This window comes from Nicotiana tabacum, chromosome 17 (genome assembly GCF_000715075.1).
Source record: "Nicotiana tabacum cultivar K326 chromosome 17, ASM71507v2, whole genome shotgun sequence".
Classification (NCBI taxonomy): domain Eukaryota; kingdom Viridiplantae; phylum Streptophyta; class Magnoliopsida; order Solanales; family Solanaceae; genus Nicotiana; species Nicotiana tabacum.
In genome coordinates, this window is record NC_134096.1 from 128,741,561 (window position 1) to 128,763,398 (window position 21,838).

At 36.3% G+C, this 21,838-nt stretch overlaps 2 protein-coding genes across 2 annotated transcripts; one reads left to right on the plus strand and one right to left on the minus strand.

The window, feature by feature from the left end:
* Nucleotides 1-1,772: 1,772 nt before the first annotated feature.
* On the plus strand, nt 1,773-7,750 carry LOC107822941 (uncharacterized). The gene is made up of 4 exons (XM_016649529.2): nt 1,773-2,174; nt 2,873-3,019; nt 5,486-5,563; nt 7,377-7,750. Exons 1-4 carry the CDS (start codon nt 1,821-1,823, stop codon nt 7,590-7,592), a joined length of 795 nt encoding a protein of 264 aa, XP_016505015.1. The 5' UTR covers nt 1,773-1,820; the 3' UTR covers nt 7,593-7,750.
* A 595-nt stretch (nt 7,751-8,345) lies between these two features.
* Nucleotides 8,346-10,863, minus strand: LOC107822940 (putative late blight resistance protein homolog R1B-16). Its single transcript, XM_016649527.2, has 2 exons — nt 9,616-10,863; nt 8,346-9,538 (listed from the first exon to the last, which is right to left on the minus strand). Exons 1-2 carry the CDS (start codon nt 10,695-10,697, stop codon nt 8,437-8,439), a joined length of 2,184 nt encoding a protein of 727 aa, XP_016505013.1. The 5' UTR covers nt 10,698-10,863; the 3' UTR covers nt 8,346-8,436.
* Between the last annotated feature and the right edge of the window lie 10,975 nt (nt 10,864-21,838).

Consider the following 21,838-nt stretch of genomic DNA (forward strand, 5'->3'; position numbering starts at 1 on the left):
TTCTTGTTCAGAATTTAGCTTTAATTGTGTTTCCTCAAGCACTTGTATGGCTTTCTTAATATTATAGTAATCTTTTTTACTTTGTGATCTGGTTTTTTTAATCTCTAACACTCTTTTTATGGAATAAATTTATGTACCTTAAGATTTTTTTTAACTTGAAAAATAACTTTACGCATATGATAAACTTAAAAAATAATTTAATTGAATTCTCTTTCTAAATAATTAATTGAAAGATTTAATTATTTAGTTTTAACATAAAAAATAATTTATTTTCTGTTGATTCAGATTCTTAATATTAGTTCATCTCATGTTTGAATATTTAACCGTAATTATAATTTTATTCACCATAAATTTTATTTTAGAAAGAGTAAAAAGATCGATCTGACATTCCATTTTTAGAAATTTTTTATGCAAAATCATTAGTGGTATAGACTCTTACCAACCTTTTTCTTTCTCTTTCTCACACATTTACATTCTTAAAAATTTTCTTAGTTGTTCTTTAATAATTGAGTATATTTTTTAATATTACACGAAAAAGTAATTAAAAAATATTATTTGAGTAGGAAAGCAGTTCAAATATAATATAATAATATATTATCGTGGGAATTTTTTTCTCAATTTCAACGCTTTATGCAGTACGTTTAACATTACTTTTTTGTTTTGTTTTTGGTATTGTATATTATAGAGTGGTAATGTATTGCCAATATGGAGGATTCTTATGAAATTGATTTTATTAAACCTTCCTATATATTTTTAATAATAATTCAATAGACAAAATTGTATTAATTTTAAAATATTAAATATTAAAAAAAATTAACATAGAAGTTATTGTAGTAAAAAAAATTATTACAGTTATGTCCTTTCTCTATGAGTTCTTCTGTTTAATATTTTAGGGCTACTTTGGTCTATCAATATTGTATTCGTACTTTTATAATAATATATGTTCTCCTGTTTCTAAATAAATTTGGATAATATAATACGTTTTCAAATTAAATTAGTAATAGAAATTTTTTAAGAAGTATATCCTAAAAGTAATAGGATTACATGGCTAAAAATTTGTCCATATCCCGAAAGTAATTATACTAATAGGAAATCTAACGTGTTTCTAAAGGTATTATATTTACATGCTAACATGTAGTATTATATATCTATGTCCGAAAGTAATTATACTAATAGGATCCCGAAAAATAATTATACTAATAGGATTCCTAACGTGTAGTATTATGTCCTAAAACTAATAGGATTACAAGGCTAATGTCTAGAATTCCGATTATGTCCTTTTATTGTGAGTTATTATGCTTAATATTAAAAGGTTATTTTTGTAATCCAATATTTTATTCATACTTTTATAATAATATAGATAGATAGATAGATAGATAGATAGAGGCAAAGATTTTTCACCTATATGCACAAATATAACCTGAGGAATAAGTTTTTATCCCCTGTGATTTATTCCTTGTTAGTGTGGCTGGTCCAATACATATGTTCAAGTAAATCAACCTTAACAGGAAGATCCCTTACCTTCCATTTAATTTTTACACTTCAGGGCATTATTCATAAGTAAAAAGATGGGACCATATTCTAAAAGATTGATCTCTTGAGACACAAGACGAACAAACATTCCTAAATATTGGTAATCACAACACTAAGGCATCCAAAAATTCCTTGGCAATCAAGTGAAGAACAAACATTTTCTCAAGACACCAAAGATGCTAAAGTAAAAGAATAATCCTAATTAATATGATCTCTATATATAAAACCGTATCTCACAAATCAAAAGAAGTACTAGATTTCTTGGCTATCTATTAAACTATTTGCAAATGAGTTTGGAATTCCAAATATCACATTTCATAGAAGTAGTGAAAGCAAAGGCAATCGAAGTCGGAGTTCAACACGATGGACTGCTAACAGTTTTAACGTTATGTTTTGTTTTTTATCTAATAGTGGTTTCTACAGGTCATCTATGGAAGAACAAAAAAAAGAAGAAAAAAAGGAAAATTCAACGAGTATTAACAAGATCAATGTCCATTGGAGTTTTGCATGGAGGTGAATTGGCTCTTGAAAGACTAGTTGACTACCATCAAGCCAAGGCAAACGTTCAGTTGTTGGATGTTACAGAGACGGAGCTGGATTCTCTACTCAATCAGGAGCTACCTCATTTCAAGAAACTACAAGTAAGTCTAATTTGTTTATCTACTGTTCCAAATTCTATAGGGGTAAGGTCTGCGTACACTCTATCCTCCTCAGACTCCACTAGATATATAGTTGTTATTTTTGTTGTACTATTCGAAGTTAAACAGCAAGAGAAATTTTTATATGGAGGCCCAATATTGAAAAACGAGAATTGGATGAGTCATATATGCTCAGATAACATGCGAAAGAAATGAACTCAACCCCAAAAGGCTAGTTCTACGGGAGGAATGCCTGAATTGGTGATGCAGATAATACGGTATCTCTTGAAATTGGAGCGAATCCAAGATGAAATTGACCAAGTCAAAGCAAGGGGTTGAATTAGCACCACCGAAAACATATCCTGACTAAACAAGAGTTTCTTTAATAATGGCTTGGTCAAAAGTCGAAGTCAGACCACCAATCCCTTATAGAGCCGATGTGGCGACACTTCAACATTTATTGGTGGCCTTAAATGATCACAGCATGCTAGTTTTGGAGGTTCTTTTTTTTTTCTTTTAATTTTAATTTGTCAAAAGAAGGGTTAAGTGAATTTTTAGAAAAAAATAAGAGTTTTTATGGACTTGAGTACACTCACTTCTTAAATTACTTAAAGGGATTACGATAAAATTTTGTCATTTTTTGGAATTACAAAAAGAACTGAAATTGAAACGAGTCTGCAATTGTTTTTACTGTTAACTAGAGGTGTATTGCAAAGCTGGAAATGAGTGGAAAAGAAAGCAAGGCAGTGAAGAAATTGGAGTCTGCAATAAGGGAAGCCCAGTTAAAGGGAAAGCCACATGAAGCTTATGAGTTTGAAATGTTACTTGTGGAATCGCTCATTTACCAGGTTTTTTTCTTCCCTTAATCATGAACTAGTGATATGTTTTTCTTTAATATATATTTTTTTTGAACGAATTAATAGGAAAATATATTCGAAAAAGACGATTGATTACATTAGATCTTAATGTTATAAGGTTTAAATTAAATCATTAAACTCTTCATTTTTTTTCTCTTTCCTCTAGCCTGGAGGCCCTGGCCTTTTCCGTCCAAAAATTATTTTTAAAACAAAGTGGCTCTGGTCAGTGTGTTACAAGATTACAACTTCTTTACATAAAGGTAAGGTGTCACGTGGGCCGGATCCGATCCTAAGTAGGCTTTGTGTGCCCGATCTTAAATGGGCTTTGTGTGCCCGGTCCTAAGTGGGCTTGGGCTTCGCGGGTTTCTTGTTGGAATCGGTCCGGGACAGAATCACGAACTAACGGTCCCGGGTTAAGTGGGTCGGTCCCGGGACCAAGTGGGCCCAAGTGGGCATAAGTGGGTCCAACGGATACTTTCTATTTTTTTTAAAATTTTATACAAGTTAGAGAAAAAAAATGGTAATAAAAATATCTAAGGCAATTCCTTGTAAATTATATTATAGAATTGTGACCTAAATTTTTTAATTCAAATTTAAAGACAAAAATATTTTAAAGAGATATTCAAAGCAATGCGTTATAATTTTATTATATCATTAAAAAAACATGACAATATCTTTCTTAATCTTCCTCCCCCTATGGAATGAGCACAATAAGGTGCTAATACCACCGGTAACAGTAAGGTAATCACGGTCATTACCATTTCTACCAATATTAGTTATAATAGCAACACGATAATTTATATGAGTAAATAAAGAGCGCAAATATTGTTCATATTCATGTTTATATTTATAAATATCGCTCTTTACGGTTGTGCGAGGAAAACCTTTATAAGTAGGATTATAAACTTTTCTAATATAATGCACAAAGTGAAGGTTAGAAGAAAAACTATAGGGTAAGCACGTAACAGTAACCATTTTTGCCAATTCTTCCCAATATTTTTTTGGATCATAATATAAAATACCACCGGTAACAGTGTTAATTTTCGGTTGAAATTCATTTGACCCGGTACTAAGGTCAGCCTAACTAGGTGCACTTATCCCCTCGGCAAAGTTTTCATACGAAAATATCTAGCTTTATCTTGAGGGTGTAGCAATATGTGTCTAGTCAAACTTCTCGTCCCTCCCCCGACTTCCAACATATTTAAAAACTAACTCTTTGCCACAAGTTTTACACTTAGCCCTATTTTTTTCTCTTGGTTGAGTAAAAAATGGCCAAACAACAGATATTTCTGCCCGTTTAAAAGGCTGTCTAGAAAAAATAGGGGCAGTAACAGGAGGGTCAGACGGGGCATCATTTGGATTATTATTAGTTGGGTTAACTTCAGGAGCAGGACTAGTAGGTGTATCGTCATCCGGTTGCGTTTCATCAAAATCTATTTCTTCATCATCATTTTCATCAATAGTTAGATTACCATAAAGAGCATTCATATATTTATGGTTTAATTGTTCACTAGGTACAATATTATGGCAAAATTGACTCTTGGTAAATTGTAATAAACTATTATCGCTATCAAGAATATGAGGTGTAGGACAGGTAACAAGTTTGGGTCGGGGATCCGGGGGAAGTGGAGAAGGAATAGATTGGCCACTAGATTCACCACTCTTGAATTTTTCCTTATTTTTACTAAATATTTTTTTTTAGGAATAAGCCATCTTAATTAATCAAGCAAAGTAAATAAAACAAACAAAACTATAATATTAAAACTTAAGAGTTGGAACGAGTTTACCGAATTGACGAACAACTTGTTGAAAATTAATTATCGTTGAAGACTTGAAGACTTCAATTCACCAACTTCACAATTTTGCATAAATTATAACAATAAAGTAATCAATTATTGAAGAAAATTAGAGAGAGATTGATGATTTTGTGAGAAAAATAAAAGAATGAGGGGGTATTTATAGTTGAAAATAGGAAAAATGTGTAATTATAAAAAGTTTGGGGTTAAAACAAAGTTTGGGGGGTTAAATGGCTATTTTACAAATAGCCAACGGCTATTTTGACAGACCAAACGGCTAGTTTTTAAATGGTCAAACGGGCAAAAAAAAAATTTAAATCTGGTCGTTGGGACCGTTTAGGCCCGCTAGGACCGGTCCGGTCCCAAACGGTCTGGTCTCGCGGGCCTCGCGTCCTGGACCGGCCCATTTGCAGGCCCACCTCCCCCCGATCCCGATCTTAAACGGTTAGGACCGTATAAGCCCACTACCCATATGGACCGTGATCCTGGGCCGGTTCCGATCCTGGACCGGCCCACTTGCCAGCCTTGCATAAAGCTAATGCAAATTGATCGAAGGAAAAGAAACGAGGCACGACAGAAACAAAACTACCACTTGCATTTTTTCCATTTACAAAATTTAAGTCTATGTTATAGTAACTTGGTTGTCCTATTATTTTTGTAGGAAGATTTCATTAAGGCGCTAAGTTATAAGTGCTTAAATGATGAATTTATTACCGATGCAAGGCGTCCACTTTATAAGGTACGTTAATGTTTACTTGATTGAACATCACAAGTCATTGCTCTCAATCCCATGACTAATTAACGTTTACAGTCGAGATTACTATTATTATGTGGCTACTTATTAACGTTTATAATTGAAGTTTACCTATAATTACCTTATCATTAGCTTATCTTATACTCCCTTTGTTCACTTTTACTTGTTCACTATTTAAAAATAGATTTTTAATTTTACTTGTCCACTTTCGCATATCAAGAGAAAAATAATTTATTTTTCCTATTTTATCCTTAGCATTAATTACTCATTCCAAATCATTTTCAAAGAGTTAATACTCTAAAATCTCCCTAAACTATCATATTTTTATCAGTTTCCTACTCAAACTATTCGGTGTCCCCAAAATCCCCCTAAACTATATTTTCCTTCATATTAAAACCCCTTATTGCATTCTTAGAGGTACGTCTAGTGCACGCTCCTAATTATCTAAAAACGTGTCATGTAGCACTATACGTTGCTATTTAACTCGGCCTAAAACCCGCCTAAACTATCAGTTGTTTGTCAGTTACCTACTTAAACTATCTGATGTCCCCAAAATGCTCCTGAACTATGTTCCCTTATATATTAAAACCTCATGTTGAACTTTTAAAGGTGCGTCTGTATAACTATATTAACTTATGGTTTGTACAAAGTTTTTTTATATAGTTTACTCATGATCTATTATTCTCAGATGATTGATTAATTTTAGAAGCTTTGGCCAAAATAATATCTAATGTACTGCGTTAATTTTAGGTTTAATTGTGATTGTGCTTTATGCTAAATTCCAATTGAATAAGTCCTCATTTATATTCACTTTGTAGCACGGTAAAAATATTAATAAAGGTATATAGTGTTGCGTATCTTAAAAATCATCTTATATTACATATAAAAGATTACACAAGGTAAAATTTCACAAATAAAAAATTAATTGGCCAACAATTACATTCTCTAATTCCATATTACATAAAGAAGGTTCAAGAGATTCAACTTTATTCTCTACAAGGTGTTGAGTTTAATAAAAAGATTTAAATTAGTATTCTTTCAACAATATGTGTAAGACATGAAAGAACACTAAAACAAGAAAGATAATAAATCATTTAAGAGGAAACAAGAGAGGGAGAATTTTTTTCAGAGGAAACCCATATGGAGAACTGAAGAACAAAGGTTAAAAATAAAGAAGAATGTGAAAAATAAAGAAGAAAGGTACAAAAATAAGGAAGAATGATGAAAAAATGGGGAAGAAAGGTGGATATAACTGAAATAAGGAGAATATTTATTAAAAAAATAAATGTGAAAGAGGGTTTGGCTAATTAGCCATTATTTTCTATCATGTGAGCCATTTTGATGACTTTTTTCATCTATCACGCGCTCTCAAGCGAGTGTTTACACACCTTATGACAGGTCAGCAACGAAGGGGTTTTAATATGAAGGACAATATAGTTCTGGGGAATTTTGGGGACACCAAATAGTTTAAACAGGAAACTGACAAAAATATGATAGTTTAAAGAGATTTTAGGGTATTAACTCTTTTCAAATCCATTAAGATAATACACCAATTAATATGGACATCATGGTAAATTATGTATTTTATTTATTATTTTTTAAGGAGTGTGCAAAATCAATAATGGACAATTAAAAGAAACAACTGGAGTATAAAAGTCGGTACCCAAAACTTTAACTCTTTTTTTTTTAACTTTTCTGTAAGGTTTGTTCTCTCTCTTAGATTGCTTCTTATTCAGACCATTGTTTTGTTTCTCTGTTTTGATGATTATTTTAAACATCTTGAGATAACTTTTTGCAGGCTATAATATACCTCTCAATTGGGTACACTGAAGAAGAAGCTAAAAAATTCTGGTGGGAGTTCAAAGGAATTAGAGAACATATGAAAAGATCACGCAATAAACAAGATGTACAACTTTTTGAGATCACGACAGATTTCGACAAATTTATGTGCATTGTTAAATCTCTCGGGGAAGATATCAAGCGGGCTAAAGCGAAAACCAACAAAAATAAATAAATGATATTCCGATTCAGTTACACCGCGATAAAGTATTTGTGTTCTCTTTTACCTTTCAGTTTGATTGTATAATGTTTATGTTCAACAACTCTTGCACTGCAGGTCATATCTGAGATTTCAGGCATATTGTGAATATATCTAACAAAAATCATCATTAATGTTTAAAGCTTCTTATCCAATCCAATTTCGAGTACCATCTTACCATTTTTCCCTCCCTTTGTTATATGTAGTGGTAGCATGCTTCTTCTACTTAGTAGCACATGGTTAATCTTTCACTAATAGTCTGTTTGGCCAAGTTTCTTCAAACCTAAAAGCACTCTTTTTTTTCCATTCAAAAAAGTACTTTTTTTTTAGGTTGTTTTTTTTTTAGGTTGAAGAGTTTGGCTAAGCTTTTGGAAGAAAAAAAGTGTTTTTGAGAAGAATGAGAAGCAGTTTTGGAGAAACAGAAAAAAGTAACATTCTTCCCAAAAGTACTTTTGAGAAAAGTACACTTATAAGCATTTTTTAAAAGTTTGGTCAAACATTATTACTACTCAAAAGTATTTTTCAAATTAATTAGTCAAACACAAATTGTTTCTCACCAAAAGTACTTTGAGAAAAACACTTTTGAGAAAAAACACTTCTCAAAATAAGCTGATTTTAGAAGCTTGGCCAAACATGCTATATAAGTTGTATATATAGACTTGTGAAAGTAAAAGCACAAATCATTAGCATTTAAAATAATATCAAGCAAAAAGTAATCGAAGAATTCAAACCCATATGACACCATTCAATCAGTAAGCAAAATAGCAAGTGAAAGAATAACACATAAAAAGATGAAAATAGAGAAGAAATTCACATCACCCTAATTTAAGTAGATAATGACTTTGAAGTCTGAATTTTTCATGTCATCCCTCTGCATGTTCCTAATTTTCACGGCAGATTTTCTGGCGGAGGGGCAACAAGAGCGCGCCTCAATCCTCTGCAGTGAAGGCATGCTCCCAAAACTCGAAGGTATCTCCTCAAGTATACCGCACCAACGCAACACCAATTGCTCGAGACAGGGAAATGAATCCACTGACATGTTCCAATGTTTGATCGAATTATGTTCGATCTTCAAGAACCTTAGATTAAGGAAACCCCCAACACCAACTGTCCATTTTCTCCCAATGAAGGCAGAAAGTAAGTTTAGCACCTCAAGGTTTGGTAATGCACCAATTCTTGAAATTTCATCCCACGAGAAGCCACAACAAGATAAAGTTAACTCTTTTAGGCTTTGAGGGAAGATCATGCTAATTCCACTCATTGGAAACTCGCTACGGTGATAGATAGCTAGTGTTTCAAGATATATTAGACACATGAGAGAGCTGAACAAAGAGCCCCAATGCTCCAAAGTCATAAGTTCAAGTTGGACTAAATTTGGTGCTCTGTTGCACATTTCACTTATATCATCCTCATTTACTAAAACTACTTTTGAAAAGCTCTCTAATTTCTCTAACTCGAAGACATCTTCTTTTTCTGCCCCAACACCGTTGAAATGAACTTCCCCTTCACTTTTATCGACATGCTTTAAGTTTATCATGTCCCACATAGACCCCGGAAGAGTTAAGGTGCCATTTTTTGGTCTCGCGGCTAAAGTTTCCAGGTTTGTAAGGTTCGATATGGCTGGTGGAATTTCGCAAAAATTTCCAAAAATTGACAAGTACCTTAAAGGAATCAAGGATGTTATGTCCTCGAGAGCTGAAGCCTCGATCTCAACGTTCTTCAAGTCCAGTACTGTAAGTGATGATTTGAACAAGTCTGAACTAAATGCTCCACTTGGTATGACTTTGTTCATTTCATTAGTGTGGGGATATAACCTCAAACTATGGATGCGCTGAGTCGGACGAAGCCACTTGATGAAGTGATGCAGTTTAGAGCAAACTAGGACCCGTTGTATACCACTAGATGAATTAGTAGTAGAAGATCTAACAATGAGAAAACATACCCAATTAATATAAAGGCAAGTCAAAATAAAACAAAATTAAAGGGTACTGCTGCATACCTATCAACTTTCAACAAAAAGTTCTCTTCTTTAGCTTTACTCAAACAAAAATCTAGTACCAAATCATGAAGACGAACAGATTTTATGCCACCAAGGGGAAATCTTTGCGCAACCATAACTAGATTACTTGCAATTAGATCAATCAAATAGTCCATCGCAATATGTTCTGCGATCTTCACCTCATTACTTTGTACAAAACCTTCAGCAACCCACATCCGTATCAACTTCTTAACTGATACTTCCTCATCTTCAAGAAACAAACCAAAGTAAAGAAAGCACGGCTTTAAATGATGTGGTAAATGCTTGTAATTTGACTCTATTATGTCCATGTACCACTCTGCCTCACCAGCCACTTTTGCACTTGCACTTAACCTTTTAGCAACTTTAGTCCAATAGCCTCTTTTCTTGTCCAATCTTGCAAGAAGACTACCTATTAAAATAATTGCAATTGGCAGTCCTGCACAATTTTTTGCTATCTCCTTCCCTATTTCCTCAAGTTCTTGAGGGCAGCTAATTTCTTCCTTAAATACTGTCTTCTGTAATAACAACCAACTTTTGTCTTCCGTGAGAAACGAAAGATGATGAGTATAGCAAAACATTTTTACAGAAGAAGAAAGCAGTTCGTGATCAAGCCTAGTAGTAACAATAATTCTACTCTTTTTGTTGTTATCTGGGAAAAAACTGACTAAGTCATCCCATATAGCAGTGCTCCATACATCATCTATAACTATTAAATATCTCCTTTTCTCAAGACATTTTTGTACTTGTAGGACTAATTCATCTTCACTCCTCTCAATCTCAACATGGCGTTCAAATTCATAGCCCAATAATTCAAGCAATAATCTTTTCTTGTCATAGATTTGAGAGACACAACACCATGAACGAACATCAAAGCGATTGACTATATTTTCATGGGTATATAACTTTTTGGCTAGAGTTGTCTTACCAAGTCCGGGTATGCCAATAATCGAGATAACGCCTAGTTGATCTGTTCCGCCAAGAATATTGTCCATCGCCACTTGTTCCTCTTTTTCAATGCCCACCATTGACAGTGATGACAACTCAATTGTGGTAGGTAACATCTTGGACTCAAATTAATGGACAAGTTGAATGCTACTGGAGATGAAGCTCAATATCTAGGAATGAGGGAAATCATACAAACAAAAAAGAAATTTTCAGGTAGAAAATACAAGAAGGTAATTAAAGGGGGAATTAAGATCAAAACACGGGGGTAGTTGGGGACAGAGAGGTAGCAAGTCAACTGTAGCTTAATTTCAAGATTTTAAATTAGAGCAAATGTAAAATATTCCAAGAAGTGTCGCCAGCTCATATTGTTTGGATTATTCACATGGTTATTGCACTACACGATCGTCCAATTATATAAGTTCAGACGAAATAGATTGAGTTTGTTTCACGCTTCAAGACTTGCTAAATTGTCAGATATTATGTGTTAGCAATTGAGTATGATGTTTGCATTTTGTTGCGGATGTTGATTTGGGTGCTGGAAGTGAATTGGAGATAGTTTGGGATTGATTTTGGAGCTTAGAAGTTGAACATGTGATGCCTATAAATAATATTATATTAACTTTATAAAATATATACATAAAATAACTAATTTAACGTGAAATAATGGGTTCACGCACTTTTATTTTGGGCTAAATCCGCCCCGACCACAAATGGGTCATGTCATAGCATGCCCATCGCGTAAAGCATGATTTTAGGTGAGAAATTTGGAAGCTAGCCAAGTCACAACGAGGCCTGACTAGCCGTCTGAGCAGGGCGCATGATAGGCGCGCCATGATCCCATCCTTCAACTCTCAAACAAGGGTACGAGAAGACTTATTCCAACTTCATCCGGATTAAAGAGTATTTTCAAGTGAAGTTGAAAAGGATTATTGGAAGTTGTAAGTAAACTTTGGAGGGTATTTAATTAAAGTTTAACAAAAAACTATTTAAGAGCGAGAGACAAAAAAAGTATTTAATTTAAAATTGTATATTTTAAAACTGTTATAAAATTTTGAATTATGGTGGATGTCCATAACCACCAAATGAGTAATGCTCACTACTCTTCTCCATTATCTCCATAACTTTCACTAATATAATACTTATGGAGTTATGATTGTAACTCCATAACCTCCCCATGATCTTCCTCTATGATCTCAAATGCTTAATGACATATTTCTTCATTTTTCATGTCTATATAAAGGCCTTGTAATAGATGGAAAGATCACGCTAATGAAGAAGAAATAAGAATTTCTCCTCTCTTTCTCTCTATAATGCTTAGCTTATTTTTTCTTGTTCTATATTGTTACTTTGAGCTATATTTCATAACACGTTATCAGTACGAGTCAGTCTCTATGGTTGCCTTCAAATTGAATTTGATTTTCTCCTTGAGATTGAACTGTTTGACGATGCTGCTCATTGAAGTAAATCAGGTGATATGTTCCTATATAACTTTATCCCCTTTTTGGTTTGCTAACTCTTTTTAAGTTGTATTTTTTCTTTTCGGAATAAGGTACTTATTTTTGAAATTGTGCATTTTTATGTGAAATCTGCTTTAAGTTTTATTTGTGATTATAATCGCTTCTATATAACCATACAAAGCAGAATGATCATTTGTTTCGTATATAAAGCAGAATCCAATCATAATATTTGGTTGATGCCTTAATGGTTTTAATTTATCAAACAGAAATTGCTTTAAGTTTTATTTGTGATTATAATCACTTCTATATAACCATACAAAGCAGAATGATCATTTGTTTCGTATATAAAGCAGAATCCAATCATAATATTTGGTTGATGCCTTAATGGTTTTAATTTATCAAACAGAAAGTGACCCCATTTTGGTATGATATGTTTATATATATATATATATATATATATATATATATATATATATATATATATATATTTACATGACTCTCTGACCAATAAAATTTTATGTATTGCCTACATGTTTTGTTTCTAACATTCACTAAGCATACGTTAGAGAATGTTTAATTATTTGCAAAGGAATTGATTGATACATTAGTTAGTTCTATTAGTTCATAAAGGATATTGCTAATATTGAGCTTAATAGCTATTGAGACACGTTAACCGGTAAGAATTAAGTCCAATTACCAAGTATTTTGTCACTATGAGTTTGACGTAACATTTAGTGTGATGATTAGTGCTTATTGAAACTTACTTTCTGAATTGTTTAAAACGGTTAGAAAATTTTCTTACCGTTCTAATATTTAAGATTACTTGTCTTCCCGGCTTCAATGCAATATTTGTTACATATTTTCTTGTTTTGACATATATATCTCTTTTAATTATGTTATTCATCTAGATTAATGTTTTCACTGCTTGTGAAGAAGAATAAAAAAAATAAAAAAATAAAAAAATTAAAATCTCCCGGTCACGGGCCACGAATGAAGATAACATTTGATTTTGATAAGTTTACATATAGTATATTAGTACACAAATATGTATTGGATCAAAAGTTTCATTGATAATATTTTTTATTATTTTTAATTCACTTATTTATTACAATATTGTTTACTATGTTGAACTTACTAAAGTTTGAATTTATGACTATGTAAAATTATGTTCCATTTCCTGAAGTGAACGAGATAATTTGTGATAAACGTTATATTAGGATAAGACGGTGGGTTCATTTCCCAGTGCACCATGAGGGTAAGACATCGGGAGCAAGTCCTGATGCTCCATGATGATAAGAGTTGGGTTTGAGTCTCAATTCATTATGGCCTAACATGCCTTTATATGGGTAAGGCATTGAGTTTGAGTCACAATGCACCATATTGATGATATAACGATGACTAAAAAAATAATATACTTTTCATGAAAAGGCATGAAGTGCGTCCCACTTGATTTTCTCCATTCTTGAAGTGAATGTGGTAGCGGCGCATAATAAGTCTAAATGAAGACAAGTGGTTAACCAATGAACATGGGCGTTCCAAAGAACAAAATAATAATAGTCATCACTATGATTATAAAAGGAGAACAATAAGGGTTCTGATCACGCCCAACTATGCCTTGTAAAAAGGACTAAGCGGTCGCTGCAAATATAATCTGGTTCAAGTCCGGAATCGAATCCCACAGGAAACTAACCTATTTACTACAACTTTTAACAATGCTAATGATAAGCTCAGACAATTTACGGATGCAAGATTTTTAATAGAGCATAAGTGGAATTTATTTATCTAATGAAAAATGATAACAAAATTAGCAATAATCAAGAATAAGGTTGAATTCAAAGGTAAAAGGATCTAGGGCTATTGATTTCCCCAATTGTCGGACTAATTCCTGATACATTAGCTATAATCTCGCCGTAATACTCTATGAGGATTATGAGTTCCGGGCTACCATAATTATCTCTCGATCAATTACGATAATTTACTAGAAGCATTCTCTCGAACTACTCAAGTTAACAATTTATACAACTCAGAATTATCCCATCAAAGCTTTGTTATCTCTAACCCCGCTTTTAAATTCAAGTAATTAATCTCTTAACTTACCCGAAAGTGGTATTGTTCAACAACAATCTAACCAAGTGTTCTTTCTCAAGCAACATAAGGTAACTAGACACGATTAATCAAAGGCCCTTTCAATTAATCACAACACAACACATAGTTGAACAATCATAGAATAAGAACGACTTAATTATATCTAAACATAGTCAAAACTTCATCCAATAATTGGTTCCATCAACACTAGATGATGGGTTTAGATATTCATACTAATGGATAAAAATTCACTATAACAATTCATAATCAACAATGGAAGTAAGAAGAAGAAGATGAAAACTCTTAGAAAATTCTCCGTCTTCTCTCTCTTGTTCTTGCCTCCAAAATCTCCTAGATACCGCTCTCCTTCTCTTCTGTATGAATTAGGCTTCATATAGGTTTAGGTTAGTTGCCTTAGAAATTACATAATTGCCCCTGAGTTGTTGGCCTCCGTCCGCCCGTCCGCGGCCGTGAATTTCAGCCAGTGTTCTGCCTCCAATGCGCGGTCCAATTCGCGGTCAACTTCGCAGCCGCGCACCTGGAAGGGACCTCCCCGCTTGCTTTTCTCGCTCCTATTTGACCGGGCTAACCTTCGATTGTCCTTTCACACTCCATATTGACTCCAAAACACTCTATAGCTTCCTCCTAGCTCGGAGTGGCTCCTGCAAAGCATAAAATTCTTAATTAGAATATTTTTATTTTCTTTTAGCATTCAAATATCAATAAAGTGCGGCTAAATTAGAGTATAAATAGTGTCTAAATTGTATAAATATAGCCTACTATCAACACCCCACACTTAAACCATTGCTCGTCCCCAAGCAATCAAACCACACTCTACATAGGCCTAACTTCACTTAGCGACTTACCTAACTCGTCACACCAAGAATATTTTACATAGTTTGAGTATACATTAGTGTAACATCTACATCTCAAGAGTAGGCTCCCGCGAGCCACGCAATATTCCTAACCGGCTTACATACTCTATTTAGAGGTCCAGATTTACCTCTCCTTCGTGAAACAAGTGTCTGCTCACTATAAAAGAGACTCATTCCACAATCAATAAAATTCACGCACACTGAGGAACTTCAAAATAAACAAAATTCAACCACCATCAGAAATGATATTCTTGTGCCACAGAAAACGCTCCATAGGCTTGCCCGTAGTGTACTACTCTACTAATTGAGCTTGTTCAGTCTAGGATCAAGTAGGACTTTATTTGGCTGTAATGTAGGTTACAGGTCGGATAGGATATATTTGGATATAATAGTGACTACACCTCCCCCAAGCACTTTAATACTTATATTTTATAATCAAGCCCATGCTTAAGTTAAACCAACATTTCCACCTTCAACACCACGTAAATTACCCCACACTTCTTTGAGCACAATCACCTTAAAATCCACCACAGAATATTACTAATCAACATGATACACTATTAACACATGATACATTTTTTTATCTTTTTTTTTTTTAGAATAAGGTGCACCTTTCTCCTGATTTCCCTAGTTCCACTCAAAAGCCCCACCAACTACCCCACACTTTATCCTTTATAGATTCATAGTAATTCAAGTGCTTACGAGAGGTAAAGGGTTCAAAAAGATGGTCAATTCAGATAAGGGATAAAGCTTGTAATGTGGTTGCCAAGGAAACAGGATTACAGGCTCAACGGGGTTAACTACGGTACATAACAAATAGGTGGGTGGAATATGTATATATATGGTTCAACAAAGAAATACCTATATCACTTCCCAGACTAAACAAGACTATTATTTCGTTTTGCAGACATACAGGGCAAGTTCTAGGCATCAAATGTAGTGCACAGAACACAACAAGCCTCACACACACACATGGCACATGACTCACTCCAAATCGGATCATCAAACACTTAGATAAGAGTACTTAAGCCAAATTAAGAACATACAGTTTAAGGCATTCTTACAAGAGTCAACAAATGAGCCTAAGCGTCACACTAAATACCCGCTATATTCAAGGCATTATGAAGTTAAGAGATCATATTCTAATCCTACCCATAGCCCATAAGTTCCTAACTAAAAAATAAAAACTAACTACACCTGGTTCAAATGAAACCCTTGAAAAAGAACCGTGGTTTAAAGAAAAACCAAGGGGGAATTGATACACTACTACAAAAGAAAATGCATGCTCACCGCACCATTTTTTAATTTTAACAAAAAAAAAAAAAATCTTTCAACTTTAGTCCCTCAAGAAACCCGTTGAATGGTATCTATCGTCGGGATAAGTCAAAACTATTCTACATACTACATACAACATACAACAAAGTATCCCCCACCCCACACTTAAAAAGATGGCATGTCCCCATGTCATACAAAATAAAGTAATGCGAGGTAAAGGAGCTTCCCTGGTGGATCAGTCTTGATCGGAGACAGTGTCAGGGTCGAGATGACACGCCCTTCCTAGCACACGCAGCCAGCCCATGATTTTCTTCTCTGACTTCGCATTTTGGGTGGCCAATGCATCAACTCTAACCCCCAATTCCGTGATGGAAGTGTGCAGCCCTGCCATATCCTGTTCTAAGGCTGTCATCCGTGTACTCCGTCTGACCTAAGATGGTCTTTCAGCCATTGTAGCTTGTTCCTGTGGGGGTGATGCAGGTCCAACCTCTTTTTGCCCTTCATCGCCTTCCTCCGGTGCATTAGAATCGTCACTATGAGTTGCCCCAGGTGCCACCGGGTCTTTCCCGATGGTCACTTTATCTGCCCGAAACTTTGCTTCTTTCTTCACCATGCCATCCGCATTTGGGTTCTCAGGCACCTTTGCTGCCCGGCACAATCTAGTGACCAGAGAGGGGAAAAAGAACCCATATCTCTTCAGTGGTGAACGGACAAATACCTCAGACTGAATAACCTTGGCCACATCAAAATCGTGGCCATTCACGAAGCACCAGATCAAGGCAGCTCTCGGACCATTTACCTCTGTGGTGTTGTGGGATGGTAGCAAGCGATTGTTGATGATGTGTAACCAGCACTTTCCTTCAAAAGTGAGTGAGGCAGAGTGTAGCTTCGATCCCGGCACAACCCATACTACCTCTTTGTCTGGTAAACAGATAGTTCTGAAAAACATGTTCCATGCGATGGGTTCTCGCTTGTAAGTATCATAGAAATCCTCCTCCCCATTGAATACAGGCAATCGATACACTCTCCTGATGGCTTCTATCTAGGCATCCACCCTCGTGTGTCGTACAATGCATATTCTATCTTCATGTTCGGGGCAGTTGGCAGAGAACTCCCGGACAAGCATCAAGTTACCCTCCTCCGGCTCTTCGAAAAAGTTGTCCAATCTGTGCCTGATCAACTCCCGATACATATTAGGGCACTTATCCTAGAGGGATGCCCTATCAATACCCCTTTCCGGTACAGGTTTTTTAGTGGCCTTCAAACTGAAATGGTCTTGGGCAGCTCTGGAGACAAATCCGGTACGATCAAACTGCGCTGCACTGGCTGGTGCCCGTGCCCGGGATGAACCTCCATGACCACTTGACGAGGCTCCGGTGGTGCGTCTCTTCTTTGAAGGTGTCATGGTACCTACACAACAAACACTACTGTCAGTAATCGGCAGAATATGGGAACCAATGGCGGTTACTGAGACTTCACTCGCACAATTGGTCACAATTTACATTCAAACTCATTGTGGCAATTCAACAAACACTTAAGGTGCATATACACCCCAAGTTACCCAAAGCCCCAATTAAACTTCCATTCCTCACAAGCTCAACAATGTTTTCCCCCAATTCAACCAAATCTATTAGCCTCACATGCCACATATATACTATAATCCTAAACCAAGTCAAGAGTATCCATGATTCTACTATCCTACACATACAATAGCAAAGGAAAAGAATGGGGAAAATAAAAATTTGAAAACAAAAAAAAATACTAAGAAAGAGGAATAGAATCATGTTATTTACTTAGAGATCTTGGGAGGAACAGAGATTGGGGATTGGTTGAGTGGAGAAGAGGATGAAGGAGAAGAAGCTTTGTTGATGAGAGAAATTTTGAGGGAGAGGGAGAGGGGCGTGTGGTTTGTTTTAGGGGAAGGGGGAAGGGTTTTAGATTTTGTTAAGGGGGAGGGAAAGAAGAAGTGGGGGAGTGGGCGGTTGGGGGAGGGGGGGATTAAGTAAAAAAAACTACTTAATAGGAAAGAAAAGAAGAGAAGAGAAAATAAAAAATAAAAAATAATAATAACAAATTCTGAACCTAGTACCGCCTCATCCGCGGTCGATCGCGTCCAATCCGCGGTCGTGGATGAGAAACAGTGAGGGGGACAAAATCTGCGCTCGACTCTGCAGTCCAATCCGCGGGTGCAGACGGGGAGGCAGTGGTTTGTGTAAAATCCGCGGCGTACTCCGCGGTCCAATCCGTGATCGCGGATATCGATCTGCAGCAAATTTTTGTCTTTTTCGCACTTTTACCTATCTCCGGGTTAATTTCGTCCCCCGAATCCTGTCGATGCGCATAATTTTATCCCTGCACATTAGTAGATCGGTCAATGTCATTTCAAATCAATTACAAAAACAAGAGTAAAGAAAAATAATAGCTTGCCTCCTAAAAAGCGCCTGAGTTAACGTCGCGGCACGACGATTTACAACAAACCATGGGTTGCCTCCCAGGAAGCGTCTGATTTAACGTCGCGGCATGACGCAGGCTTTCATTATTACTCTTCGCTCACGTATTGGGGCTCTTCCAAATAAATCACCACTCTATCCCCCTTTTCTTCGACCATTCCAAGGTAATGTTTCAATATTTGCCCATTCACTGTGAACTTATTTGTCCCATCTTCGAATTCAATTTCTACATCTCCACTTGAGAACACTTGCACCACTCTGAAGGGTCCTGACCATCGGGACTTCAACTTACCCGGAAACAATCTCAATCTTGAGTTGTATAACAACACTAGATCTCCGGGTTTGATGTTCCGATCTAGAATGTGCTTATCATGCATCATTTTCATCCTTTCTTTGTACAATCTTGCATTGTCAAATGCATGGAACCTGAATTCCTCGAGTTCATGTAACTCAGTGACTCTGCTGGTGCTTGCGGTCTCTATATCCAAATTAAACTTCCGCAGTGCCCAAAGGGCTTTATGTTCGAGCTCTACCGGAAGATGGCATATTTTTCCAAATACCAACTTGTATGGTGACATACCAATTGGAGTTTTAAATGTTGTGCGGTACGCCCATAATGCATCATCGAGCTTCTTTGCCCAATCAGTCCTTGACGCATTCACTGTCTTGGTCAGGACACTTTTGATTTCTCTGTTGGACACTTCAACTTGCCCGCTCGTCTGTGGGTGGTAAGGTGTGGCTACCTTATGGCGAACTCCATACTTTTCCAACAGCCGTGTGAATGCTCTATTGCAAAAATGGGTTCCACCATCACTGATTATAGCTCTCGGGGTGCCAAAACGTGTGAAAATGTTTTTCTTTAGGAAGATTGTCACCCTTTTTGCATCATTGGTTGGGAGATCCACCGCTTCGACCCATTTGGAGACATAGTCAACTGCTACCAATATGTATTTGTTACCATACGAGTTGACGAAAGGCCCCATAAAGTCAATCCCCTGCATGTCAAAAACCTCCACCTCTTGAATTGTGGTGAACAGAATTGTGGGCATCCTTGAACAGAGTTGGCCAATACAACCCCGATTCCAATACTTTCGCTGTTGTCCGGATTCCTCCAAAGTGTCCACCATATGGTGAAGCATGGCAAGCCTGCAAAACAGAAGGTTGATCTTTCTCGGGGATACACCTCCGGATCATGTTATCTACACATATTCTAAAAAGTAGAGGTTCATCCCAATAATAAGATTGACAATCGCGAAAGAACTTTTTCTTTTGAATTAAAGAGAGTTCATAAGGTACAATACCGCTTGCTAAATAGTTAGCAATATCAGCATATCATGGCGTCTCCTCCATTGTCACAGTGAGTAACTGTTCATTCGGGAATGTCTCTATTATATCTTCAACCTCCATCTTCTTTTCAGCTCCTTCCAACCTTGAGAGGTGGTCTGGCACTTGATTGTTCATCCCTTTTCTATCATGGATTTCCAGATCAAATTCTTGTAGCAAAAGAACCCAATGGATTAACCTTGGCTTTGACTCCTTCTTTGCTATCAAGTACCTAATTATTGCATGGTCAGTATAAACAATAACTTTTGAACCAATTAAGTACGACCTGAATTTGTCGAAGGCAAACACTACAGCCAATATTTCCTTTTCCGTTACGGTGTAAATGAGTTGTGCACTGCTGGGCGTCCTGCTTGCATAGTAAATTGGGTGCATCATCTTGTCTTTTCGCTGCCCCAAGACTGCTCCTATAGCATAATCACTGGCCTCGCACATGAGCTCGAAGGTTGCTCCCACTTGGGTGCAACAATAATGGGTGCAGTTACCAGTCTCTTCTTCAGCTCCTCAAATGCCAACCTGCAATCATTAGAAAACACAAAGGGCTGATCCTTTTCAAGAAGTTTACATAAAGGGTTAGCAATCTTGGAAAAATCTTTTATGAATCGCATGTAGAACCCGGCGTGCCCAAGGAAACTTCTCACTGCCTTGACCGAAGTGGGTGGTGGCAATTTTTTAATTAACATCAACCTTAGCATGGTCGACCTCAATTCCCTTACTGGACACTCGATGCCCCAAAACTATTCCTTCATGTACCATAAAATGGAACTTTTCCCAATTCAACACCAAATTTGTCTCCACACATCTTTTGAGCACTCTTCTTAAATTGTGAAGACAATCTTCGAATGAATCCCCCACCACGGAGAAATCATCCATAAACACCTCCATAATGTCTTCAACCATATCAGTGAAAATGGCTAACATGCACCGCTGGAATGTAGCCGGCGCATTGCAAAGTCCAAAAGGCTTTCTCTGAAAGGCAAAGATACCATACGGACAAGTGAAGGATATTTTCTCTCTGTCTTCAGGGGCTATTGAGATCTGGTTGTACCCCGAATATCCATCCAAGAAACAGAAGTGAGACCGCCCAGATAACCTGTCCAACATTTGATCAATAAAAGGCAAGGGGAAATGGTCCTTCCGGGTGGCTGTGTTCAATTTCCGATAGTCCATGCAAATTCGCCACCCCGTGACTGTACGAGTCGAGATCAACTCATTATTCTTATTTTGTACGACCGTCATTCCTCCCTTTTTCGGCACACACTGAACAGGGCTGATCCAGTTGCTGTCAGAGATGGGGAAGATGATACCCGCATCCAGCCACTTGATCACTTCCTTCTTCCACCTCTTTCATATTCGGGTTCAGCCGTCGTTGATGCTCTCTGGAAGGTTTGTGCCCCTCTTCTAAGAGAATCTTGTGCATACAAAAGGCTAGGCTGATACCCTTTATGTCTGCCATGGTCCAACCAATTGTAGTCTTATATTCTTGTAACACCTGCAAGAGTTGCTTTACCTACACAGCTAGCAAACCAGATGATATAATAATAGGCAAAGTAGAATTAGGCCCTCAAAAAACATAACTGAGGTGAGCTGGAAGCGGTTTCAGGTCCAACTGTGGTGGCTCCTCTATTGATGGTTTTGCAGGTGGTATTACTCTTTCTTCTAAGTGTAGGGGCTCTAAATGAGGTTCCCTTTTCCAGAATCCTTGACCCTCGAGAGCCACGACCCACTCTGCCAAACCTTCACCATCCATCTCTTCCAAATTCATCAAACATGC

Bases quoted from the DNA above. Each gene is read 5' to 3' on its own strand.
- LOC107822941 (XM_016649529.2), top strand. From the start codon at position 1,821: ATGAGTTTGGAATTCCAAATATCACATTTCATAGAAGTAGTGAAAGCA. The intron at 2,175-2,872 runs GTAAGTCTAATT...ACTGTTAACTAG, and splicing joins CTCATTTCAAGAAACTACAA to AGGTGTATTGCAAAGCTGGA. The intron at 5,564-7,376 runs GTACGTTAATGT...AACTTTTTGCAG, and splicing joins CAAGGCGTCCACTTTATAAG to GCTATAATATACCTCTCAAT.
- LOC107822940 (XM_016649527.2), bottom strand. From the start codon at position 10,697: ATGTTACCTACCACAATTGAGTTGTCATCACTGTCAATGGTGGGCATT. The intron at 9,539-9,615 runs GTATGCAGCAGT...TCTCATTGTTAG, and splicing joins TTTTTGTTGAAAGTTGATAG to ATCTTCTACTACTAATTCAT.